This window comes from Corythoichthys intestinalis, chromosome 11 (assembly GCF_030265065.1).
Source record: "Corythoichthys intestinalis isolate RoL2023-P3 chromosome 11, ASM3026506v1, whole genome shotgun sequence".
NCBI lineage: Eukaryota > Metazoa > Chordata > Actinopteri > Syngnathiformes > Syngnathidae > Corythoichthys > Corythoichthys intestinalis.
Genome location: NC_080405.1, coordinates 21776032 through 21803787, shown reverse-complemented (window position 1 = coordinate 21803787; position 27756 = coordinate 21776032). Strand labels below are relative to the sequence as shown.

The following is a 27756-nucleotide window of genomic DNA, read 5'->3' as shown; positions in this document are numbered from 1 at the left end:
TTAATCTTTAAATAATATTTGAAAAAGCTGTTTGTCAGAAATGTTCTTAATTCAAGAATAGATATTGTTCAAAAGATTATTTGAAAGCAAGTTTTTCTTGATTTAGGTGAAAAATTACCAACTTTTAGATGTATGGGCTTAAAAAGAACAAATAGTAATATTTACTTAAAGTAAGTAGAATACTGTAATCTGATGCATTAATCTGTTAACTAGTCTTTAACACTCAAAACAAGATGGAGAAATTTATTTGACAAAATTTAAGAAAAATAACCTGATTATGAAATTCTTGGACCGGCGCAAGACGGGTGCGAGCGAAAGCATTTGCCAAGGATGTTTTCATTAATCAAGAACGAAAGTCGGAGGTTCGAAGACGATAAGATACCATCGTAGTTGCGACCATAAACGGTGCTGACCAGCGATCCGACGTTTTAAGTTTGCAGTTTAATGCTGGAAATTTTGATTGAAGGGATTGAAGGATTTTTTTTTTTAAAGCAACCCAACTTTTTTTAAAGACAGTTTTTCCTTACCTAATGGGAGGATAAGGTCTGGGGAAGTAATCATATGGATAATAATCAATTTTATTTGTCATATGTATTTGTAGTTATCATATATATATATCTCATTTTTTAAAGGATTTTATCGCGATCATTACTTTACTGTTATTTATTTAATTAGGATAATGTTTTTAAAAAATGATACATATAATTTAATGTTTTCATGTCATTTATGTGTTTGTGAAGTCCTTTAGGATACAAAAATAAACTTGACTTGCGCCCGACTCCCTTTTGCACTCAACATCTCACTTAGCTCAGACCTGACTCTTCCGATAACCATGTGTTATATTTGCATTACTGCTCTTCTGTGTATTTTCCCACTCCCACTGCAGTTAACTCTTGAGGTGACATTCTTCCAGCAATTCTTGGCTCTCTCGCCTACTTTTCATCTTTTATGTCCACTGTTTCCTGCCCTTTCCTTTGTTCGTTTCCTCCCATGTTGCTGTTGGCCACGACATCCCTTATTTTCTCCTTCATAGTAATATAGCAGTGGCGTGACAACAATGTATGATACAGTATATAATATATATAACACAAGTGGAAGGAATACCATTAAAACAAACAAGAATTATTAATTAACAACTCACAGCAGGTTTCAACATTGGGTAGCCTTGAAAATTTAATGCGACCCAACCTAAACCTGTTTATTTTGTGTTCTGATTGATTAAATGAACCTTGAACGCAATGGATGCAAGAGCAGCAGATTAGGGGTTTATGGTGCTGTTTTAACATGTTTGTGGCTCGTGCACACCTCTACAATAAATAACAATAAAGTATAGATTTTGCCACTATGCAATGTCAGGCACGCAAAGCAAAACATTACAAGGTCATGTGGCATGTTTGCCGGCTATTTTTGCTGAGTGTATATTGGGTGTCTATAGTGAAGAGATGTACATCGGTAACTTCTCATGGAGAATTCACAGTACTGACATGCACAGCCAGAACTGGATTATTAGAGCAGTCAGAATGAGTCTAATATGATCTTTTTGGCTTCTTAAATTGTCCTTTCAAGCAATTTAATAACCGTGTCTGTCAAAAAGCATGATCTGAAATGCCTGAGGTCGGAATAGATTCATATCCCAAGCCTCAGTAAAGTCAACATGAGACGTGAATTGAGGAAAACTGAAGAGGGAGAATCAGGTTGCAGATGCCTGAGCGTCATAGGCATAATCTTCGATACGATCCATTTACACTGTATTTGCCGGCGCATTGACCCTGGCTCTTAGCATTCGGCACTCAGAGCCTGTGACTTTCTATTCGGAGTGGAGGATTAATATTATCTCAAAGCATAGCATGCATATTCCGTATCCCTTAATTCACACGGGACCAATCTTAAAATGGACGTGTTTATGAGCTTATTGCAAGTTACGTGCACTTGGCCAGTGTCCGACTTGCCAGCAATGCTGGTATGCAACCCCTTGGTAATTGAGCTTGAGTCAGATGAAATTCTCACATTTGTACAATGTGAAAACACACCATTTTGTTACAAAACAAATTGTATTTGCCTAATTATGCTGTTGAATACAATTTTTGTTTAAGTTGTGACAGCTGTTTTTAACAAATGTTTGGGGGTCGAATCCTAAATAGATCTTTGTTTACCGCTATCAAAACACCGTGCTTAACATAGCCTATGTGCTATAAAATGCGTCAGGTTCAACACGCTTCAGGAGTCAATAATTGGAAGGAATGTAGGAGGAATGACACTTAGGTACTATACTGTGTATAGTTTAGGGATTGAACTGGACAGGAAGACTTAATTGTCTTTTTTTCCCCTTAGTTAGTGTTGGCTGTATTTGTATTGCTAGGCAGGCCTTCTGAGGTCCAATATGGGTGATCATTTGATCACTGTATGAAAACATGAGTATCGAATAGATCAATATCTTTTCAATTCTTGTAGGTGTGTTTTTCATTGCAAGGCTTTTGAGTTGATTTTCTTTCTTTTCTGTCTACCAAATGTTGAAATTGCCCTAATGGTATGTTGACAATAAGTCATGTTGTTGTGACTTGCTGAGTGGTTGCACGTAGAAATGTTACATGTTCTCTGCTGCGAACTTCCCAAGTAGCTGGTATCAGTGTGTTCAAAAGACCTTACCTTTTTTAAATGACCTGTTGAAATTAGAACAATGTGGAAACATACTCTGACTAGTTTTTTAAAAATTATTTTCTCAATAATGAGCCTGGCATTATTATAATATATACTGTATACTGTATATATATTTATATATATACAGTATATACACAATCAGAATTCCCATTATAGCATAATTGTGTGTTGTACATCGCCCTAGTTCACAACAACGACAACAACACCTGTATTCATATTTTAATGTTCAACGTTATTGTTTGTTGTCTTTTCAGACACGCTAACTCTAGTCATTCAACTCTTGTTTTGGTTGAAGCATTTTAAGCAGACTTTTTGAGCCAAAGGTGACACATTCCATCATGACCTATTTAAGGAATGTTATCTTCTTCTTCACTTAACTGAACTTTAATAAACAAACAAACCTGTTAAATCCTAGTTTGTTTGCTCTCAATTATGGTTTGATGATGTAGTATAATCCTTCGAGTACAGTGTTCAGTTACAATCTGCAAATGACCGCACCCAGTGGGTAACAAAATACAGTTTTTGTGAGGCCTTGTACACTTGTGCACGTATGTCTCTACGATGCGGTACTGGTACTGTATATAATGACAGTACGTAGTTGGGTAAAAAAAATTTTAAAATGACAAGATCAGGGACACTAGCACTTGGCAGAATGCATGCTCCACAATCATGTCTTAACTTTCATTCTAGGAGTAGGATGGATGTTGCTGCTTAATGGGTTGCAACAGGCCACAAGACCGTCCCAAAGAGAGCCTGTATTATGTGAAAGGATTATACTACCATCTAGTGTTACTCATTTAAACCAACAAGTCAGATTGCTTGAACAACACCATAGATAGGTACAGATACTGTACAATGACCTGAAACGCATCAGATATAAACATGTTGTCTGGAAGGGGATAAAATGATTTTGTTGTTGTGGTTTTTTTTAATCCATGCAATTGCAATTATATCAATCAAAATATTATGTTCTAATCATATTTTTCATTTGCAGGAAAACCAGGGAGTGACATTCTTTCCCGCCAGGGCTTGAACAAACAAGAAATAAAACAAGGTATCACAGATTTTTTTTTACAATAGTATAAAAACACAGTCAACTTGCCATCTCACACCTATAATTGTTCATATTTTCAGATGGCTGAAGAAGAAGAAACAAGGGAAGTGCTCTTTCCAGATTGGGAAGGTCCAGATAAAACTGGGCTGACTATTGAACAGACACGGGAAGGAGAGATCTTTGTAAAAGAAGTGAAAGGAGAGTCACCTGCAGCGCGATCTGGGAAAGTATATGAAGGTATTTGTTTAATGTTCTTTCAATAAACATATATATGTAAATGGCGGAAAACATTCAGGTGACTGTTCCGTTCTGAGACCCCCAAATTTGGCCAAATTTCAAAATTGTCCTATATGCATGTGTGATACATCATTGGAAAGCTTAAAAATTTCATTTTATGTGTGTGTGGGGGGGGGGGGGGGGGGGGGCATTTTGAACAGGAGGACATTTAAAAAAAATAGATAAATAAACCCCTAAACCCTAATTTGAGGTGAAAGCACGAGAGAGCATAATTAAAGACAGCATGATTTTAACAAGATATTATTGCGTACTTACCTTGTTTCCATCAAAAACTTCATGTAGCATGTCTCACCGGGTGTCAAGACACAGCTGTGAATGGCCACAGCTGGACTTTTGGGGTTAAACACAGCAATAACATGGGTCGTGATGCAGAGATCGAGATTTTCTTTTTCAAATATTTACCCTTTTAAATGTTTTTTTTTTCTTTCAGTTTTTCTTTGTTTGGATTGATTATTTATCATATAAAATATCGGGGAAAATGCGACAGTAAAAAAAAATACAATAAGCTATAGTCATGAGGTAGATATCCGTGACCTATTTACAAACACTATTTTTTTCATTGTGACGTAATTTGTTTAAAAGTTTAAAATATGCGAGTGATTAATCTCATAAAGTTTAAATTTTTTTTTATTTTTTTTAACTAAATATTAGACATCAACTATTGATTCTAAGCTAATAATGACAGACATTTCAAATAATAAATATAATTATCTTCTTTTTATGGCTGGGTTGAAACAAAAGCGGTTGCGCAGTGTCTGTAAACACGGATCTCCAGGGTAAAACGGACAAATTAAAAAAACTTTGGGGGCTTGATGCACCATGAAACTGCTATGGCAGCATACAGACTATCAAACACAACAGTTCTTTTAGCATAAAATACAGTAGTTTATTTTAAAGAGGGGTGCAAAAGCAGTAACTGCTTTTTCAGCCTTGTCTATGTTTTCCGCCATATAAAACTGCAAAAAAAAAAAAAAAAATTAAATAAACACTTCTTTCCTTTAATTTTTTTGAGCAGTATATGGTGGAAAACACTCAGGTGGCTTCAAGTTCTGCTCTGAGACCCCCAATATGCCAAATTTCAAAATTGTCCTATATGCATGTGTGATCATTGGAAAGTTTAAAATCTCAATTTTCTGGGGGAAGAAAATTATTAAACAGGAGGGCATTTTTAAAAAAATTACATATTTTTTTTAAACAGCAAAACCCTAACTGGAGGTGAGAGCACGCGAGAGCATAATTAAAGATGCCTTAATTTTAACGAGATATTATCACGTACTTATCTCTTTTCGATCCAAAAACTCCATGCAGCATGTATCATCGAGTGTCAAGACAGAGCTGTGAATGGCCACAGTTGGATTTTGGGGGGATTTTATGGGTGAAACATGATAATATAACACAATTAAATAAATACAATCAAGCGATAGTTATGGGGTAGATAGCCGTGAATTTTTTACAGACGCTAATTTTTTCAATGGGATGTAATGTGTTTAAAAGTTTAAAATATGCGAGTGAATAATTCTTTAAAGTTGTTTTTTTTTTTAACGAAATATTAGACAGCAATTAGTGATTCTAAGCTAAACATGACAGACCTTTCGAATAATAAATACGGTTACTTACCTTCTTTGATGGCTAGGTTGAAACAAAAGCGGTTGCGCGATGTCTGTAAACAGGGGTTTCCAAGGTAAAAAGGATAAATTAAAAATAGTTCGGGGACTTAATGAGCCATGAATCTGCTATGGCAGAATATAGACATATTGTTCTATCAACCACAAAAGTTTTTTTGGCTTAAAGTACAGCAGTTTATTTTAAAGAGGGGTGCAAAAGCAGAAACTGCTTTTTTAGCCTTACCTGTGTTTTCCGCCATATATGTTTTAAATATCGTATTTTTAAAGATAAACCCTAACACACACACACACAAAAAAAAAAATCCAAACACTTTTTAGAGGTCTTACCAAAACTCATGCAATTTACTTTATTCATTAGGTGACCAGATTGTGGGTGCAACAATCTATTTTGACAACATGAGCTCAGAAGAAACAGCTGAGCTGCTGAAGACACTTAACCGTCACAAGGTTGGATTGAAACTACAGAATAAAGACAAATCCCCATGCTGCTCTCCCTTGAGATCACCATGTCGTTCCCCAATGGGTACTTTGACATGGGAGGGAAAATTAGGAAGCTCCAGTCCAGACATCATTCTTGTAAGTCTTTTTGGAAACATCTTATTTCTTACACTGCAAATTTATAATGTTGTAATCCGATTATTTTTCTTAAATCTTGTCAAATAATTTTCTCAGTCTTGTTTTGAGTGTTAAAGACTATTAAACAGATTAATGTGTGAGATTATTCCTCTTTAAATAAATATTCCTCTTTGTTCTTATTAAGCCCACACATCTAAAAGTTCATTGTTTTTCAGCTAAATCAAGACAAATTTGCTTTCAAATGATGTTTTGAACAATATCTGTTCTTGTATTATGAACATTTCCGACAATTTCCGACATTTTTTTTTTTTAAGGTTAAATGTACTTTCATCTAGCTATAATAAGAAATCTAAGTGAGTAAAATTTACTTGAACCACTGGCAGAAAATTTCACTTATTTCTAGTATATTTACACTGAAACCAAGGTAATTTAACTAGTTTTAAGGCGGTGTGTTTTTGCAGTATAACTACTGGTGAATCCGTTACAGTCATTATATGATTCACGTAATTTACATAATGGGTCAACAATCATCTAAAAAAGCTTAAAATACTGTAAACTGTATGTATATTAAATAGACAAGAAAACATAGAACATTGAAATGTTAACATAAACACCTGGAAGGCGTACATGGTTTGTTTTTGTGTTATCGGTGCATTATGCTATACATAAAAATAATCCTTTTCTACTTTCTAATCCGAAAGTTGGTAAATTTCTCATACTTTATCCCTTCTAATTATTTTTCAGAGTGGAGATGATGAGGACTATAAAAGGATTTACACACGGAAGATCAAACCGAGGCTTAAGTCTGAAGACCTTGCAGAAGGCGTAGATGTGCGTACGGAGCGGCATAGCAGCACAAGTAGTGATGGCAGCACAATTACGACTGTCACACGCCGCATCACCACTTATACTGTGGACATGCCAGTTGGCATAAGTGAGCACCTTGAATTTTCAAGCCCAGATTTCAAGGGGCAAAGGCAGGAATTAGGGGATAGTTCTTCAGGAATAAGAATTTCACATGGCAGCCCAACCAGAATAGTTGGAGCTGAAGGAGGAGTTTTGGATATAGGCAAGCTAAGGGAAAGTTCAAACACTGGTAGTAGGCATGTTTTTGTGGGAGCGATGGGACCAAGTGAGGTATTCAAAACTGATAATGAGAATGGAGGGTCAATTCATGCATCTGTAACAGAAAAAGGAAGACAGATTATTGTGACATCCACAGATAAAACACAAGGGGGTGAGGGAACAAATGTGAATTTACCTGAATCAGGCTCTATTCATATTCCCAACATTTCATTGAGTGGAGGTTTTGCAGATGCTGCAAGTGAATTGAAAGGGCCTTCTGCAAATACATCTGTCAGCATCCAAACTAAAAAGTACCACGTTCACGGTCCAGGCATTAGTCTTGAGCAGAAAGAGGGAGATTTCAAAATGCCTCAGGTAAATATAACATCACATATGACAAAGGGTTCAAATTTTGACATGAAACCACACGACATTGACATTAGTCAGACTGGCCCAGAGATGAAAGGAAAAGTGAATGTATCAACTCGAAAGATGGATGGGAAAGTAAAAATACCAGATGTGGTAATCCAGGGTCCAGAGGTAGACATGGAAGGACACAAAGGCGATGGAATACAGTTTGGTAAAGATATTCGCAAATCTGAAATCTCAGGCCCAAGTATTACTATGCCAAACGTGGAACTGAATCTGAAGGGCAACAAAGTTAAAGGTGAAATAGATGTGTCACCAGGACATATCAAACAAAATATAGACACACCAGAGATTGAAGTGACAGGCATAAAAATTGACAATGACACAACGGGTAATATTGACTTTTCCAAAATAAAATTGCCAACATTTGGTTTAAAAAGTCAGGAAGCCCAGGGCCCAGACATTAACATAAATCTGAGCAAGGCTGAGATTGATGTCAAAGGCCCTGAGTTTTCAGGCCCAAATTTGACAGAGGCAGTAAACATCTCAGGACCAAAAAGCTCTTTGGCTAAAATGGATGTCAATCTAAAAGGTCCAAAACTCAAAGGGGACGCACATGTGTCTGTCCCAAATATTGATGGAGATATCAAGGTGCCTGACATTGACATCAAAGGCCCAAATGTAGACATTAAGGGTTACAAGGCTGGTGATGTTGATATCAACCTTCCTAAGGCTAATATTGACATTAAAGTCCCTGAAGTAGGTGTAAGTCTCCCCAAAACTGACTTAAATATCAAGGGTCCAAATTTAGAGATTGAACCACCAGATGCTGGCATTGACAGTCAACGTTGGAAGCTCAAGGGACCCAATCTGAAGATGCCAAAAATATCAGGTTCAAATGTCAACATGCCAAATGTGGATTTCGATCTTCAAGGCCCTAATTTCAAAGGTGATTTGGATGTGTCAGTTTCAAATGTTGAGGGGGATATCAAATCACCGGAAATTGACATCAAAGCCCCAAAGATTGACATCAAAGGCCCAAACGTCGACCTTGAGGATCCCAAGGGTGGATTTAAAATGCCCAAAATTAAAACGCCAGAATTTGGCTTCAAAGGTCCTAAACTAGAGGGTCCTCAAGTTGACATCAACCTTCCCAAGGCCAATATTGATGTCAAAGTCCCTGAAGTTGATGTCAGTCTTCCCAAACTGGATTTAGACACTAAAGGCTCAAAATTAGACATTGAAGGACCAGATGTTGAAATTGACAGTTCGGGTTCGAAGATCAAGGGACCAAACCTTAAAATGCCAAAAATCTCAAAACCAAACATTTCAATGCCAGAAATGGGTTTCCATCTGAAAGGTCCTGAACTCAAAGGTGATGTGGATGTATCTCTTCCAAAAACTGAGGGAGATATTGAAGCACCAGACGTGGCCATCAAAGGCCCAGAAATTGACATTAAGGGCCCTAGTGGTGGATTTGAAATGCCCAAAATTAAAATGCCAGCATTTGACTTCCAAGGGCCAAAAATAGAGGGCCCTGATGTTGGTATCAATCTTCCAAAAGCTAATGTTGATGTCAAAGTCCCTGCAGTGGATGTTAGTCTCCCTAAAACTGATTTAGACATCACGGGTCCTGATGTTGATGTTGAAGTACCAGATGTCGACATCGGGAGTCCAGGTTGGAAAATAAAAGGACCTAAACTGACGATGCCAAAAATCCCAAAGCCAAACATCTCAATGCCAGAAATGGATTTCCGTTTAAAAGGGCCGAAACTAAAAGGGGATGTTGATGTATCAGTACCGAAAGTTGAAGGAGACATTGAAGCACCAGAAGTAGATATCAAATGCCCAAACATTGACATTAAAGGTGCCAAGGGGGGATTTGAAATGCCCAGAATCAAAATGCCAGAATTTGACATGAAAGGTCCAAAATTGGAGAGTCCTGATGTTGACATCAATCTTCCAAAGGCCAATATTGATGTAAAAGTCCCTGAAGTTGATGTCAGTGTCCCTAAAGCGGATTTAGACATCAAGGGGCCAGATTTTGATGTTGAAGTACCAGATGCCGACATTGGGAGTCCTGGTTGGAAGATAAAAGGACCTAAACTGAAGATGCCAAAAATCCCGAAGCCAAACATATCAATGCCAGAAAAGGGATTGCAGCTAAAAGGTCCAAAACTCAAAGGGGATATTGATGTATCGATACCAAAAGTGGAAGGAGACATTGAAGCACCAGGAGTGGACATCAAAGGCCCAAAAGTTGACATCGAGGGCCCCAAGGGTGCATTTGAAATGCCAAAAATCAAAATGCCAGAATTTGGCTTAAAAGGTCCAAATATAGAGGGTCCTGGTGTTGCCATCAACCTTCCCAAGGCGAATATTGATGTCAAAGTCCCAGAAGTTGATGTCAGTCTCCCTAAAACTGATTTAGACATCACAGGTCCTGATTTTGATGCTGAAGTACCAGATGTCGACATCGGGAGTCCAGGTTGGAAAATAAAAGGACCTAAACTGAAGATGCCAAAAATCCCGAAGCCAAACATATCAATGCCAGAAATGGGATTGCAGCTAAAAGGTCCAAAACTCAAAGGGGATATTGATGTATCGATACCAAAAGTTGAAGGAGACATTGAAGCACCAGGAGTGGACATCAAAGGCCCAAAAGTTGACATCGAGGGCCCCAAGGGTGGATTTGACATGCCCAAAATCAAAATGCCAGAATTTGGCTTTAAAGGTCCAAAAATAGAGGGTCCTGATGTCGACATGAATCTTCCAAAGGCCAAAATTGATGTCAAAGTCCCTGAGGTTGATGTCAATCTCCCTAAAACTGATTTAGACATCAAAGGTCCTGATGTTGATGTTGAAGTCCCAGATGTCGACATCGGGAGTCCAGGTTGGAAAATAAAAGGACCTAAACTGAAGATGCCCAAAATTCCGAAGCCAAACATATCAATGCCAGAAATGGGATTGCAGCTAAAAGGTCCTAAACTCAAAGGGGATGTTGATATATCTGTACCAAAAGTTGAAGGAGACATTGAAGCACCAGAAGTGGACATCAAAGGCCCAAAAGTTGACATCGAGGGCCCCAAGGGTGGATTTGACATGCCCAAAATCAAAATGCCAGAATTTGGCTTTAAAGGTCCAAAAATAGAGGGTCCTGATGTCGACATGAATCTTCCAAAGGCCAAAATTGATGTCAAAGTCCCTGAGGTTGATGTCAATCTCCCTAAAACTGATTTAGACATCAAGGGTCCTGATGTTGATGTTGAAGTACCAGATGTCGACACGGGGAGTCCGGGTTGGAAAATAAAAGGACCTAAACTGAAGATGCCAAAAATCCCGAAGCCAAACATATCAATGCCAGAAATGGGATTGCAGCTAAAAGGTCCTAAACTCAAAGGGGATGTTGATATATCTGTACCAAAAGTTGAAGGAGACATTGAAGCACCAGAAGTGGACATCAAAGGCCCCAAAGTTGACATCAAGGGCCCAAGTGGTGGATTTGACATGCCCAAAATCAAAATACCAGAGTTAGGCTTTAAAGGTCCAACATTAGAAAGTCCTGATGTTGACATCCATCTTCCTAAGGCTAATATTGATGTCAAAGTCCCTGAAGTTGATGTCAGTCTCCCTCAAACTGATTTAGACATATCAGGACCAGATGTAGATCTTGATGTACCAGATGTCCACATAGATAGTCCAGGTTGGAAAATGAAGGGACCAAAACTGAAGATGCCTAAAATCTCAAAGCCAAACATATCAATGCCAGAAATGGATTTCCATCTGAAAGGTCCTAAACTCAAAGGGGATGTTGATATATCTGTACCAAAAGTTGAAGGAGATATTGAAGCACCAGACGTGGCCATCAAAGGCCCAGAAATTGACATTAAGGGCCCTAGTGGTGGATTTGAAATGCCCAAAATAAAAATGCCAGCATTTGGCTTCAAAGGGCCAAAAATAGAGGGCCCTGATGTTAATATCAATCTTCCAAAAGCCAATGTTGATGTCAAAGTACCTGCAGTGGATGTCAGTCTCCCTAAAACGGATTTAGACATCAAGGGTCCAGATTTCAATGTTGATGTACCAGATGTCGACATCGGGAGTCCGGGTTGGAAAATAAAAGGACCTAAACTGAAAATGCCCAAAATCTCAAAGCCAAACATTTCAATGCCAGAAATGGATTTCCATTTAAAAGGGCCAAAACCTAAAGGGGATATTGACGTATCACTGCCAAAAGTTGAAGGAGACATTGACACACCAGACGTGGCCATCAAAGGCCCAGAAATTGACATTAAGGGCCCTAGTGGTGGATTTGAAATGCCCAAAATAAAAATGCCAGCATTTGGCCTGAAAGGGCCAAAAATAGAGGGCCCTGATGTTGATATCAATCTTCCAAAAGCCAATATTGATGTCAAAGTCCCTGAAGTTGATGTCAGTCTCCCTAAAACAGATTTAGACATCAAGGGTTCTGATTTTGATGTTGAAGTACCAGATGTCAACATCGGGAGTCCGGGCTGGAAAATAAAGGGACCTAAACTGAAGATGCCCAAAATCCCAAAGCCAAACATCTCAATGCCTGAAATGGATTTCCACCTAAAAGGGCCGAAACTAAAAGGGGATGTTGATGTATCAGTACCAAGAGTTGATGGAGACATTAAAGCACCAGAAGTGGATATCAAAGGCCCAAATATTGATATTAAGGGTCCCAATGGTGCATTTGAAATGCCAAAACTCAAAGTGCCAGAATTTGGCTTGAAAGGTCCAAAAGTAGAGGGTCCCGATGTTGCCATCGCCCTTACCAAGCCCAATATTGATGTCAAAGTCCCAGAAGTTGATGTTAGTCTCCCTAAAACTGATGTAGACATCACTGGACCAGATATAGATGTTCAACTACAAGAGGCTGAAATAGACAGTCCAGGTTGGAAAATAAAGGGACCTAAACTGAAGATGCCAAAAATTTCAATGCCAAACATCACAATACCAGAACTGAATTTAATAAAAGGTCCGAAACTCAAAGGGGATGTTGATGTATCACTGCCAAAAGTTGAAGGAGACATTGACGCACCAGAAATCGACATCAAAGGCCCTAAGAATGGATTTGAAATGCCTAAAATTAAAATGCCAGAATTGAGCTTGAAAGGTCCAAAACTTGAAGGTCCCAATGTTGATATCAATCTTCCAAAGGCCAATATTGATGTCAAAGTCCCTGAAGTGGATGTCAGTGTCCCTACAGCTGATTTAGACATCACGGGTCCAGATTTTGATGTTGAAGCACCAGATGTCGACATTGGGAGTCCAGGTTGGAAGATAAAAGGACCTAAACTGAAGATGCCCAAAATCCCAAAGCCAAACATCTCAATGCCAGAAATGGATTTCCATGTGAAAGGTCCTAAATTCAAAGGGGATGTTGATGTATCACTGCCAAAAGTTGAAGGCGACATTAAAGCACCAGAAGTGGATATCAAAGGCCAAAAAATTGACATCAAAGGCCCCAGTGGTGGATTTGAAATGCCCAAAATCAAAATGCCACAATTTAGCTTGAAAGGTCCAAAAGTAGAGGGTCCCGATGTTGCCATCAACCTTCCCAAGCCCAATATTGATGTCAAAGTCCCAGAAGTTGATGTCAGTCTCCCTAAAACTGATTTAGACATCAGGGGACCAGATATAGATGTTCAACTACCAGAAGCTGAAATCGACAGTCCAGGTTGGAAAATAAAAGGACCTAAACTGAAGATGCCAAAAATTTCAATGCCAAACATTGCAATGCCAGAACTGGATTTAAATCTAAAAGGTCCGAAACTCAAAGGGGATATTGATGTATCACTGCCAAAAGTTGAAGGAGACATTGACGCACCAGAAATGGACATCAAAGGCCCAAAAATTGACATTAAAGGCCCTAAGAATGGATTTGAAATGCCCAAAATTAAAATGCCAGAATTGAGCTTGAAAGGTCCAAAACTTGAAGGTCCCGATGTTGACATCAATCTTCCAAAGGCCAATATTGATGTCAAAGTCCCTGAAGTGGATGTCAGTGTCCCTAAAGCAGATATAGACATCAAGGGGCCAGATTTTGATGTCGAAGTACCAGATGTCGACATTGGGAGTCCGGGTTGGAAGATAAAAGGACCTAAACTGAAGATGCCCAAAATCCCAAAGCCAAACATCTCAATGCCAGAAATGGATTTCCATCTAAAAGGGACGAAACTAAAAGGGGATGTTGATGTATCAATACCAAAAGTTGAAGGCGACATTGCAGCACCAGAAGTTGATATCAAAGGCCCAAATATTGATATCAAGGGCCCCAAGGGTGCATTTGATATGCCAAAAATCAAAATGCCACAATTTGGCTTGAAAGGTCCAAAAGTAGAGGATCCCGATGTTGCCATCAACCTTCCCAAGCCCAATATTGATGTCAATGTCCCAGAAGTTGATGTCAGTCTCCCTAAAACTGATTTAGACATCACGGGACCAGATATAGATGTTCAACTACCCAAAGCTGAAATAGACAGTCCAGGTTGGAAAATAAAGGGACCTAAACTGAAGATGCCAAAAATTTCAATGCCAAACATCGCAATGCCAGAACTGGATTTCAATCTAAAAGGTCCGAAACTCAAAGGGGATATTGATGTATCACTGCCAAAAGTTGAAGGAGACATTGACGCACCAGAAATGGACATCGAAGGCCCAAAAATTGACATTAAAGGCCCTAAGGGTGGATTTGAAATGCCCAAAATTAAAATGCCAGAATTGAGTTTGAAAGGTCCAAAACTTGAAGGTCCCGATGTTGACATCAATCTTCCAAAGGCCAATATTGATGTCAAAGTGCCTGAAGTAGATTTCAGTGTCCCTAAAGCTGATTTAGACATCAAGGGGCCAGATTTTGATGTTGACGCACCAGATGTCGACATTGGGAGTCCGGGTTGGAAAATAAAAGGACCTAAACTGAAGATGCCCAAAATCCCAAAGCCAAACATTTCAATGCCAGAAATGGACTTGAATCTTAAAGGTCCTAAACTCAAAGGGGATGTTGATGTATCAGTACCCAAAGTTAAAGGAGACATTGAAGCACCAGAAGTAGACATCAAAGGCCTCAAAATTGACACTAAAGGCCCAAAGGGTGGATTTGAAATGCCCAAAATTAAAATGCCAGACTTTGGCATTAAAGGTCCAAAAATAGAGGGTCCTAATGTGGACGTCAATCTTCCAAAGGCCAATATTGATGTCAAAGTCCCTGAAGTGGATATCAATGTCCCTAAAGCTGATTTAGACATCAAGGGGCCAGATTTTGATGTTGAAGCACCAGATGTCGACATTGGGAGTCCGGGTTGGAAAATAAAAGGACCTAAACTGAAGATGCCCAAAATCCCAAAGCCAAACATTTCAATGCCAGAAATGGATTTCCATCTTAAAGGCCCTAAACTCAAAGGGGATGTTGACGTATCAGTACCAAAAATTAAAGGAGACATTGAAGCACCAGAAATAGACATCAAAGGCCCCAAAATCGACACCAAAGGGCCAAAGGGTGGATTTGAAATGCCCAAAATTAAAATGCCAGACTTTGGCTTTAAAGGCCCAAAAATAGAGGGTCCTGATGTGGACTTCAATCTTCCAAAGGCCAATATTGATGTCAAAGTCCCTGAAGTGGATTTCAGCGTCCCTAAAGCTGATTTAGACATCAAGGGGCCAGCTTGTGATGTTGAAGCACCAGATGTTGACATCGGGAGTCCGGGTTGGAAAATAAAAGGACCTAAACTAAAGATGCCCAAAATCTCAAAGCCAAACATCTCAATGCCAGAAATGGATTTCCATCTGAAAGGTCCTAAACTCAAAGGAGATGTTGATATATCTGTACCAAAAGCTGAAGGAGACATTGAAGCACCAGAAGTGGATATCCAAGGCCCAAAAATGGACATTAAAGGCCCCAAAGGTGGATTTGAAATGCCCAAAATAAAAATGCCAGAATTTGGCTTTAAAGGGCCAAAAATAGAGGGTCCGGATGTTGACATCAATCTCCCAAAAGGCAGTATTGATGTCAATGTCCCTAAAGTGGATGTCAGTCTCCCTAAAACTGATTTAGACATCAAGGGTCCAGATTTTGATGTGGAAGCACCAGATGTTGACATCGGGAGTCCGGGTTGGAAAATAAAAGGACCTAAACTGAAGATGCCCAAAATCTCAAAGCCAAACATCTCAATGCCAGAAATGGATTTCCATCTGAAAGGTCCTAAACTCAAAGGAGATGTTGATATGTCTGTACCAAAAGTTGAAGGAGACATTGAAGCACCAGAAATGGACATCAAAGGTCCGACAATTGACATTAAGGGCTCCAGTGGTGGATTTGAAATGCCAAAAATCAAAATGCCAGAATTTGGCTTTAAAGGGCCAAAATTAGAGGGTTCTGATGTTGACATCAATCTTCCAAAAGCCAATATTGATGTCAAAGTCCCTGCAGTGGATGTCAGTCTCCCTAAAACAGATTTAGACATCAAGGGTCCTGATTTTGATGTTGAAGTACCAGAAGTCGACATTGGGAGTCCGGGCTGGAAAATAAAAGGACCTAAACTGAAGATGCCCAAAATCCCAAAGCCAAACATCTCAATGCCAGAAATGGATTTCCATCTAAAAGGGCCGAAACTAAAAGGGGATGTTGATGTATCAGTACCAAGAGTTGAAGGAGACATTGAAGCACCAGAAGTGGATATCAAAGGCCCAAATATTGATATCAAGGGCCCTAAGGGTGCATTTGAAATGCCAAAAATCAAAATGCCAGAATTTGGCTTGAAAGGTCCAAAAGTAGAGGGTCCCGATGTTGCCATCAACCTTCCAAAGGCCAATATTGATGTCAAAGTCCCAGAAGTTGATGTCAGTCTCCCTAAAACTGATTTAGACATCACGGGACCAGATATAGATGTTCAACTACCAAAAGCTGAAATAGACAGTCCAGGTTGGAAAATAAAGGGACCTAAATTGAAGATGCCAAAAATTTCAAAGCCAAACATATCCATGCCAGAAATGGATTTCCATCTGAAAGGTCCAAAACTCAAAGGGGATGTTGATGTATCGATACCAAAAGTTGAAGGAGACATTGAAGCACCAGGTTTGGATATCAAAGGCCCAAAAATTGACATCGAGGGCCCCAGTGGTGGGTTTGAAATGCCCAAAATCAAAATGCCAGACTTTGGCTTTAAAGGTCCAAACATTGAGGGTCCTGATATTGATGTCAAAGTCCCTGAAGTTGATATCAGTCTCCCTAAAACTGATTTAGACATCAAGGGCTCAGATTTTGATGTTGAAGCACCAGATGTCGACATAGACAGTCCAGGTTGGAAAATAAAGGGACCTAAACTGAAGATGCCCAAAATCTCAAAGCCAAACATCTCAATGCCAGAAATGGATTTCCATCTAAAAGGGCCAAAACTAAAAGGGGATGTTAATGTATCAGTACCAAAAGTTGAAGGAGACATTGAAGCACCAGAAGTGGATATCAAAGGCCCAAAAATTGACATGAAAGGCCCTAAGCGTGGATTTGAAATGCCTAAAATCAAAATGCCAGAATTTGGCTTTAAAGGTCCAAAACTAGAAGGGCCCGATGTTGACATCACGATTCCCAAAGCTAAAATTGATGGAATAGTCCCTGAGGTCGAACTTCAAGGCCCAGATGTTGAACTCCCAAAAGTGGATTTGGATCTGAAAGACGTTAAATCAGAAATTGAAGTACCAGATCTTGACATTGACAGTCCCAGTGGTAAGATCAAAGGACCAAAATTCAAGATGCCAAAGATTTCAGGGCCAAGCATCTCTATGCCTGATGTAGATTTCCAACTGACAGGCCCTAAACTTAAAGGTGATGTTAATATAGGTCAACCAAATATCGAAGCAGACATAAAAGCACCAGATGTCGATTTTAAGGGTCCAAAACTTGAGACTAAGGGTTCCAAGAGCAGTTTTGGATTACCAAAATTCAAACTGCCAGACTTTGGGTTTAAAAGTAAAAAACTGGAGGGTTCTGGCATTGACATAACACCCCCCAAAGCTAATATTGACCTTAAGGGCCCTGGGTTGGACACTCAAGGTCCTGAAATTAATGTAAGTCTCCAAAAACCAAATGTAGACCATCACGTTCCTGAATTAGACATCCGAGGACCAGATGTTGACATCGGTGGTCCCAGTGGGAAAATCAAAGGACCTAAATTCCAGATGCCAAAACTCTCCGGACCAAACATCTCCATGCCTGATGTAGATTTCAATATGAAAGGACCTAAACCTAAAGGCGATGTTGACGTGTCACTTCCAAGTGTTGAGGGGGATATTAAAATGCCAGAAATGGATATCAAAGGACCCAAAGTTGGAATTAAGGGCACCAAGACTGGATTTGAAATGCCAAAAATTAGAATGCCAGAATTTGGTTTTAAAGGTCCAAGAATGGAAGGTTCCGACCTTGATATTAACCTTCCAAAGGCTAATATTGATGTCAAAATCCCTGAGGTTAAATTGAAAGCTCCAGAAGTTGATGTAAACCTCCAAAAACCTGATTTAGATATTAAGGGCCTAAACATGGACATTGAAGGACCAGATGTTGACATTGACAGTCCCAGTGGAAAAATCAAAGGACCCAAATTCAAGTTACCAAAAATCACAGGACCAGGCCTCTCTATGCCTGATGTGGATTTCAATTTGAAAGGTCCTAAACTGAAAGGTGATGTTGATATGTCACTAGCAAGTGTTGATGGAGATATTAAAGTACCAGAAATGGATATCAAAGGCCCAAAAGTTGACATCAAGGGCCCCAAGGGTGGATTTCAAATGCCCAAAATCAAAATGCCAGAATTTGGCTTCAAAGGTCCTAAACTAGAGGGCCCTGACCTTGACATCAATCTTCCCAAGGCAAATATTGATGTCAAGGTTCCGGAGGTTGAACTGAAAGGTCCAGAAGTTGATGTAAACCTTCCAAAAGCTGATTTAGATATTAAGGGCCTAAGCATGGACATTGAAAGACCAGATGTTGACATTGACAGTCCCAGTGGAAAGATCAAAGGACCCAAATTCAAGATGCCAAAAATTACAGGACCAAGCATTTCCATGCCTGATGTGGATTTCCAAGTGAAAGGCCCAAAACTTAAAGGTGATGTTGATATGTCACTACCAAGTGTTGAGGGAGATATAAAAGTACCGGAAATGGATATCAAAGGACCCAAAGTTGGCATCAAAGGTGCCAAGACTGGATTTGAAATGCCAAAAATCAAAATGCCTGAATTTGGCTTCAAAGGTCCGAAACTTGAGGGCCTAGACGTTGACATCAACCTTCCTAAGACCAACGTTGATGTGAAGGTCCCAGGGGTTGAACTTAAAGGTCCAGAAGTTGATGTAAATCTCCCAAAAGGTGATTTAGATATTAAGAGTCCCAATGTGAACATCGAAGGACCAGATATTGACATTCAGAGTCCCAGTGGAAAGATTAAAGGGCCAAAATTCAAGATGCCAAAACTCTCAGGACCCAAAATTTCATTTCCAGACGTTGATTTCAATCTGAAAAGCCCCACATTAAAGGCAGATGTGGATCTTTCAACTAAACATATTGAGGGAGATATAAAAGGTAAAAATGTTGACGTCAAAGGGCCGAACATTGGATTCGACCTTCCAAAATTTAAAATGCCCCAGTTTGGTGTCAAAGGTTCAAATCTGGAGGGCCCGAATGTTGATGCAACTCTCCCCAAATCTGATCTGGACATCAAGGGACCACAAATAGACATTAAAACGCCAGATGTTGACACTGACAGTCCCAGTTGGAAAATCAAGGGACCTAAATTTAATATGCCAAAAATCAAAGGTCCAAACATCCCCATGCCAAATCTGGATATTAATCTGAAAGGACCTAAACTCAAAGGTGATATGGATATGTCAGTTCCAAATATTGAAGGAGATATGAAAGCACCTGAAATTGAAATCAGAGGCCCAAAAGTTGACATCGAGGGCCCCAAGGGTGGATTTGACATGCCAAAAATCAAAACGCCTGAATTTGATGTGAAGGGCCCAAAACTAGAAGGTCCTGATGTTGACATCAATTTTCCTCAAGCCAATATTGATGTCAAAGTCCCTGAAGTGGATTTCAGTCTCCCTAAAACAGATTTTGACATCAAGGGTCCCGATTTCGATGTTGAAGTACCAGATGTCGACATTGGGAGTCCAGGTTGGAAAATAAAGGGACCCAACCTAAAGATGCCTAAAATTTCAAAACCAAACATCTCAATGCCAGAAATGGATTTTCATTTAAAAGGTCCTAAACTCAAAGGAGATGTGGATGTTTCAGTACCAAAAGTTGAAGGAGACATTGAAGTACCAGGAGTGGATATCAAAGGCCCAAAAGTTGACATTAAGGGCTCCAAGGGTGGATTTGGAATACCGAAAATTAAAATGCCTGATTTTGGCTTCAAAGGTCCAAACCTGGAAGGTCCCGATGTTGACATCAATCCTCCGAAGGCCAGTATTGATATAAAGGTCCCTGAAGTTGATGTCAATCTCCCCGAAGCTGATTTAAAAATCAAGGGTCCAGATTTAGACGTTGACGTACCAGATGTTGACATTGGCAGTCCAGGCTGGAACATCAAGGGACCCAATTTAAAGATGCCAAAAATCTCCAAACCAAACATTTCAATGCCAGAAATGGATTTCCATCTGAAAGGACCTAAAATCAAAGGTGATGTGGATATGTCAGTTCCAAATATAGAGGGAGACATTGAAGCACCAGAAGTTGATATCAAAGGCCCAAAAGTGGACATTAAGGGCCCCAAGGGTGGGTTTGAAATGCCAAAAATTAAAATGCCTGATTTTGGTTTTAAAAGTCCAAAACTGGAAGGTCCCGATGTAGACATCAACCTTCCCAAGGCCAACATTGATATCAAGGTCCCTGAAGGTGATTTCAGTCCCCCTAATACAGATGTGGACATCAAAAGTCAGGATTTAGACATTGAAATACCAGATGTTGACATTGGCAGTCCAGGTTGGAAATTCAAGGGACCCAATTTGAAGATGCCAAAATTCTCCAAACCAAACATTTCAATGCCAGAAATGGATTTCCATCTGAAAGGCCCTAAACTCAAAGGGGATATTGATGTATCGATACCAAAAGTTGAAGGAGACATTGAAGCACCAGAAGTTGATATCAAAGGCCCAAAAGTTGACATTAAGGGCCCCAAGGGTGGGTTTGAAATGCCCAAAATTAAAATGCCTGATTTTGGTTTTAAAAGTCCAAAACTGGAAGGTCCCGATGTAGACATCAACCTTCCCAAGGCTAATATCGATATCAACGTCCCTGAATGTGATTTCAGTCTCCCCAAAACAGATGTAGACATCAAGAGTCCAGAATTTGACATTGAAAGACCAGATGTTGATATCGGCAGTCCAGGTTGGAAAATAAAGGGACCCAATTTGAAGATGCCAAAAATTTCAAAACCAAACATTTCAATGCCAGAACTGGATTTCCATCTGAAAGGTCCAAAACTCAAAGGGGATATTGATGTATCGATACCAAAAGTTGAAGGAGACATTGAAGCACCAGGAGTGGACATCAAAGGCCCAAAAGTTGACATCGAGGGCCCCAAGGGTGGATTTGACATGCCAAAAATCAAAATGCCAGAATTTGGCTTTAAAGGTCCAAAAATAGAGGGTCCTGATGTCGACATGAATCTTCAAAAGGCCAATATTGATGTCAAAGTCCCTGACGTTGATGTCAATCTCCCTAAAACTGATTTAGACATCGAGGGTCCAGATTTCGATGTTGAAGCACCAGATGTTGACATTGGGAGCCCTGGTTGGAAAATAAAAGGACCTAAACTGAAGATGCCCAAAATCCCAAAGCCAAACATCTCAATGCCAGAAATGGATTTCCATCTGAAAGGTCCTAAATTCAAAGGGGATGTTGATGTATCAATGCCAAAAGTTGAAGGCGACATTAAAGCACCAGAAGTGGATATCAAAGGCCCAAAAATTGACATCAAAGGCCCCAGTGGTGGATTTGAAATGCCCAAAATCAAAATGCCAGAGTTAGGCTTTAAAGGTCCAAAATTGGAAAGTCCTGATGTTGACATCAATCTTCCTAAGGCTAATATTGATGTCAAAGTCCCTGAAGTTGATGTCAGTCTACCTAAAACTGATTTAGACATATCAGGACCAGATTTAGATGTTGATGTACCAGATGTTGACATAGACAGTCCAGGCTGGAAAATAAAGGGACCAAAACTGAAGATGCCTAAAATGTCAAAGCCAAACATATCGATGCCAGAAATGGATTTTCATCTGAAAGGTCCTAAACTCAAAGGGGATGTTGATATATCTGTACCAAAAGTTGAAGGAGACATTGAAGCACTAGACGTGGACATCAAAGCCCCAAAGATTGAAATCAAAGGGCCAAAGACTGGATTTGGAATGCCAAAAATTAAAATACCTGAATTTGGCTTAAAAGGCACAAAACTAGAAGGTCCTGATGTTGACATGAATCTTCCTAAAACCAACATTGATGTCACAGTCCCTGAAGTTGATGTCAGTCTACCTAAAACTAATTTAGACATCAAGAGTCCAGATATAGATGTTGAAGTACCAGGTGTCGACATCGGGAGTCCAGGTTGGAAATTAAAGGGACCTAAATTCAAGATGCCAACTGTGGATTTCAATCTGAAAGGTCCTCAAATCAAAGCAGACATAGATGCAGGAGCGCCACATGTTGAAGGAGAGATAAAAGCACCAGGAATAGAAATCAAAGGGCCCAAAGGTGACATCAAGGGGCCTGGATTTGAGTTGCCTAGAATACAAATGCCAGAATTTGGTTTGAAAGGTCCCAATGTTGAGGGCCCTGAAGTTGACATAAGCCTTCCTAAATTCAAGGGCCATAGTGAAGGGAATATTGAATTGCCAAAAGCTGAACTTGATGTGGAAGATGTTAATGTCGATATTCCAGGGTTCAGCACCAAGAAAGCTAAATTCAAAATGCCCAAGTTTGGTTTTCGGGGTCCAAAGATCAAAAACCCAGAAACTGATCTGAAACAGCCACAAGGAAATATCAACATCAAAGGGAAGACTGGCAGTATTGAAGGACTGGATGTAGATATAGATGTAACAGGCCCCAAAGTAAAAGGACACAAATTTAAAATGCCCAAATTTGGTTTCAAGGTTCCTAAAGTGGAAATTCCAGGAGCTGATCTTCATCTGACTAAGGAGGGTGGAGAGATAGAATTTCCAGATGTTGACATTAAAGGACCAGAAGTAATAAGTGGTGATCCTAATGTAAAAATCAAAGGCTCAAAGCTCAAAATGCCAGATGTATCACTTTCAAAGGCTGACGTAGGTCTAAACATACCAAGCGTTGATATAAAAGGTCCAGAATTGCAGGAACCAAATGTTGATATTAACCTCCCCAAGGCTGGTATTGATGTCAAAGCCCCAGAGGTCGATATTCAAGGGCTGGATGTTGATCCCAGTCTACCAAAAGTTAATGTCAACATTCGAGGACCTAAAGTAGATATTGAAGGGGCAGATGTTGATATTGGCATCCCTGGTGAGAAGATCAAGGGACCAAAATTCAAGATGCCAAAGATTTCAGGGCCAGGCATCTCCATGCCAGATGTGGATTTCAATCTGAAAGGTCCGAAACTCAAGGGCGATGTTGATGTGTCAGTACCAAAAATAGATGGAGATATCAAAGGCCCAAAAGTTGACATTAAGGGCTCCAAGGGTGGATTTGAAATGCCCAAATTTAGATTGCCAGAATTTGGCTTCAAAGGTCCAAAACTGGAGGGCCCTGACATTGACATCAACATTCCCAAAGCTGATGTTGACATCAAAGTCCCTGAGGTTGAACTTCAAGGTCCAGAAGTTGATATAAATCTCCCCAAAGATCATTTGGAAATTAAGGGAACATCATTGGACATTGAAGCAACAGATGTCAACATTGAAAGTCCCAGTGGTAAGATCAAGGGACCCAAATTCAAGCTTCCCACAATCTCAGGACCAAACATCTCCTTTCCTGATTTCAGTCTCAGAGGTCCCAATGTCAAAGGTGATGTAGATTTGTCAGTACCTAATTTTGAGGCTGAGATAAAAGCCCCAACAATGGATATCCAAGGCCCAAACACTGACATTAAGGGCTCTATGGGTGGATTTGAATTTCCTAAATTGAAAATGCCACAATTTGGATTCAAAGGTCCAAAACTGGAGAGTGCTGATGTTGACATCGACATTCCCAATGCTAATATTGATGTCAAACTACCTGAGGTTGGCCTGCAGGGTCCTGCAGTTGATATTAGTTCCCCCAAGGGTGATTTTAACATTGAGGTTCCAAAACTGGACATTGAAGGACAAGCTCTCGATATTGACAGTCCCAGTGGAAAACTTAAGGGACCAAAATTCAAGATGCCCAAGATCTCAGGACCAAACCTCTCCATGCCTGATGTTGATTTGCAACTGAAGGGGCTTAAATTGAAAGGTGATGTTGATGTGTCATTATCAAATAGTGAGGGTGATTTCAAACGACCAGAAATAGATGTTAAAGGCCCCAAAATTGACATCAAGAGCCCCAAGACCGGATTTGAAATTCCAAAAATCAAAATCCCAGAATTTGGCTTCAAAGGTCAAAAACTGGAGGGCCCTGAACTTGAAATCAACCTCCCTAAGGCAAATATTGACACCAAAATACCCGAGGTCGAGGTTAAAGGCCCCAATGTTGATGTTAACCTCACAAAAGCTGATTTGGATATAAAAGGTCCAAAGATGGACATACGAGGACCAGATGTTGACATTGATACTCCTAGTGGAAAGATCGTGGGACCAAAATTCAAAATGCCAAAAATCACATCACCAAGCATTTCCATGCCTGATGTAAATTTCCATGTGAAAGCTCCTAAATTTAAAGGTGATGTTGATATGTCAGTACCAAGTGTTGAGGGAGATATAAAAGCACCAGAAATTGATATCAAAGGACCAAAAGTTGGCATTAAGGGTGCCAAGACTGGATTTGAAATGCCAACAATCAAAATGCCAGAATTTGGCTTCAAAGGTCCAAAACTGGAGGGCCCTGAAATTGACATCAACCCTCCCAAGGCTAATATTGATGTCAAGATCCCTGAGGTTGAACTGAGAGGTCGAGAAGTTGACATAAATATCCCAAAAGTCAATCTGAAAGGAGTCAAAGGTGATGTAGACTTGTCAGTGCCTAATTTTGAGGGTGAAACAAAAGCACCAAAAATGGATATCAAAGGCCCAAATATTGACATCAAAGGTTCTATGGGTGGATTTGATGTTCCTAAATTAAAAATGCCACAATTTGGCCTCAAAGGTCCAAAACTGGAAGCTCCTGAAATTGACACTAGCATTGATGTGAGAGACCCTGACGTTGAAATTCCAACGGGTGCAGTTGAAGGTCCAAACATGAAAGGTGATTTGTCATATCCCGATTTAGATGTCACCATAAAGGGGAAGAAGGGCAAATTCAAACTCCCTAAAGTGGTAGGAAAAGGAAAGAAACTCGATATTGACACAGACACACCGAGAACAGATGTAACAGCGGGCACACCTAATGTCAATGTCCATACAACAAAAGTGAAAAAGCCAATTTTCGGGAAACTTCATTTTCCTGATGTAGAACTTGACATCAAATCCCCTAAAGTCAAAGGTGATGGAACTTTCTCTGAGGAGTTGAAATCCCCCGCTGTAGAGTTACAGGATTCTGTTACAGGCAGTCCAAATATTAGTTACGAAAGCTCAGATGTGAAATTTAAGGCTCCCCAGATCAGCCTGCCAAACATCAATGTTTCTCCTGCAGGTGGCACATTTAGAGGCCTTCAATATCCCGAAGGTACGGTAACATTCCCCAAGCTCAAGTTACCACAGTTTGGTTTTAGTAAGCCACAGTATGAGGGCCAGGAGGGTGATGGCAAAGGTGCAACAGGCATAACAGCTAGTGGAGAGCTTCGCTGCTCCCAGGATTTTACAGTTTCCAGTCCAGAGATAAGGCAAAGTGAAGGAAAGATAAAGGTGAAGTTCCCAAATTTTTTTGGCAAATCAAAATCAAAGGGCAGGAGTGCAGGGGAGCTTCGGGGAACAGAGGTAGAACTGAGTACCAGTGGAAAAGGTGAAGTCTCTAAAGGTCTCAGTGTACAAGGTGGAAGAGGGAAATTACAATTTGAGGGTGATGCTGGACTCAGTGTTTCCCCCAAAAGCAAGTCTGCATCACTGGATCTTTTCAAGAAGTCACGACATCGGTCTTCCTCTCATAGTGATGAGGGTGGGCTTGCAGTTATTTCCCCTTCAGGGCACCTTGGAGCAGAGGGCAGTGATATTTCAGTAGACCTAAGTGGACCAAAGATCAAAGGAAAGAAAGGCAAGTTGAAGTTTGGCACTTTTGGAGGTTTTGGTTCCAAGTCAAAGGGCTCGTATGAAGTAACGTATGGTGAAGGTAGCGAAGCAGGAGTAGAGGGTAGTGCAGGTATGTCATTGGCCTCCTCAAAACCTAGATTGTCCTCATCGTCTAGCAGTGATAGTGGGTCAAAGGGTGCTCTAAAGTTCCCAAAAATTGAACTGTCTGTATCACCCAAAAATGATTGAGTGCTGTTGACTTTGTAAAATCATTTAGCTATTTATCTTCTGTCCACATCCACATACACCAGATACTAGATTTATGGGATTGTCAAATATCAGTTTGCCAATCATCGAGAAAATCCTGCCATCCCATATTTAAACATACTAGTGATTGACAGAAAGGACAGGGATAATTTAAGGCCCCAACAAACTGTAAATAAAATGTAATAAATATTGTTTTTCTGTACATAGTCAAGATTTATTGAGAATATACCATCTCAGCAATTTTTTCACTAACATTGTATTACTGGTATTATTTTGTCCTGTTTCATTCAATTATATGTTGTTCATAAATGGGTGTGGTGTAATTTTATGCAGGGTCTGTTTCACTGAACAGTCAAAGTAGTTATTTTGAAGGAACTTGTAGTTTATAAAATTAAACACAAATATAATTTGTTTCATCATACAAGTATAATTTGTTCATCATACAGCTGGGTCTCTATAACATATTCTTTAAGTCTGGTGAAGTTTTATAGATGATAATTTCCCTGACAGGTCACTACATTTAAAAACTTTTTTTTTTTTCCCAGCGCACCTTATCATCCTTAAAAGACTGTCCACTTTTGCTCTGCAGCTGTTATTTTAATTTTTTTTTTTTTTTTTTTTTTTTAAAACCTGTTTATTGTACAGTTTACCTGGTCATGTTTTGCACCCTTCATACAGCATCAAACGTCACAAATAATAAATGCTATTGATTGTATTAGATATAAACCATCCTGAGAGTTTTGATCAGAAATTTTCAGACAATGATTTGTTTTTCCTTGTGTTCATTCTGCCTGACAAACTAATTAAAATGTATAGAAAGTTGTTTCAAGATGGGTATTTCTTTCTTCATGTTTCTATTCTGTTTATTTAGCCACTAAGCCTAGCTACCTCTCAATTAGGGTTGGGAATCTCTGGCATGAAGCCGATTCGATATGTATCTAGATACACAGGTTAAGATTCGATTAAAAAACGATACATTTTTAAGGCCGAGCGATTCGATACGTTTCGATACAGTGTAAGAACGATACGGTTCGATAGAGTGAAAACGATACGATAGTAAATATTTGTTGTGTATGTTTGTACAGTATTTTAAACATATAAAAATACCACATTTCTAATAGCAAAATTAAACAACAAAATTTCATACCAATGTTATGTTTTATTTTTTTATGAAAAAAAAAAAAAATAAGGCTTACTATATGACCGTCATTTTGTTGGATGGGATTGATAATAAAATAAAACTCCAGTGACAGACAACAATAAAGTGCAGTAATTCAATTACTGTATTTCCTGGTATTTTTAACACAAGAGGTAAGTAATTTAAGTGCAAACTTTTAACGTGAACATCTGACAAACAACAAATATTAATTATATGCAGCAGCTCGAGAAAAAAAGAATTAAACCTGCTAGTGTGATCATAAATAAATAATAAATTATGCTTTACGACTGGTATAATTGGGGGAATAAAACATGGCATTTTAGACAGGTCAATAATCATTACTT

The 27756-nt window shown here is 39.4% G+C and overlaps 1 protein-coding gene across 1 annotated transcript in view; it reads left to right on the top strand.

Moving 5' to 3' along the window:
* Positions 1–27076, top strand: part of ahnak (AHNAK nucleoprotein) — a 35450-nt gene extending 8374 nt beyond the window's left edge. Inside the window, exons 3-6 of the mRNA XM_057849995.1 lie at positions 3653–3712; positions 3793–3949; positions 5993–6210; positions 6955–27076. Of these exons, the coding sequence (XP_057705978.1) occupies positions 3793–3949; positions 5993–6210; positions 6955–26235 (19656 nt within the window). The 5' untranslated portion in view covers positions 3653–3712 and the 3' untranslated portion in view covers positions 26236–27076. The remainder of the gene's footprint in view (positions 1–3652; positions 3713–3792; positions 3950–5992; positions 6211–6954) is intronic.
* Positions 27077–27756: the final 680 nt, after the last annotated feature.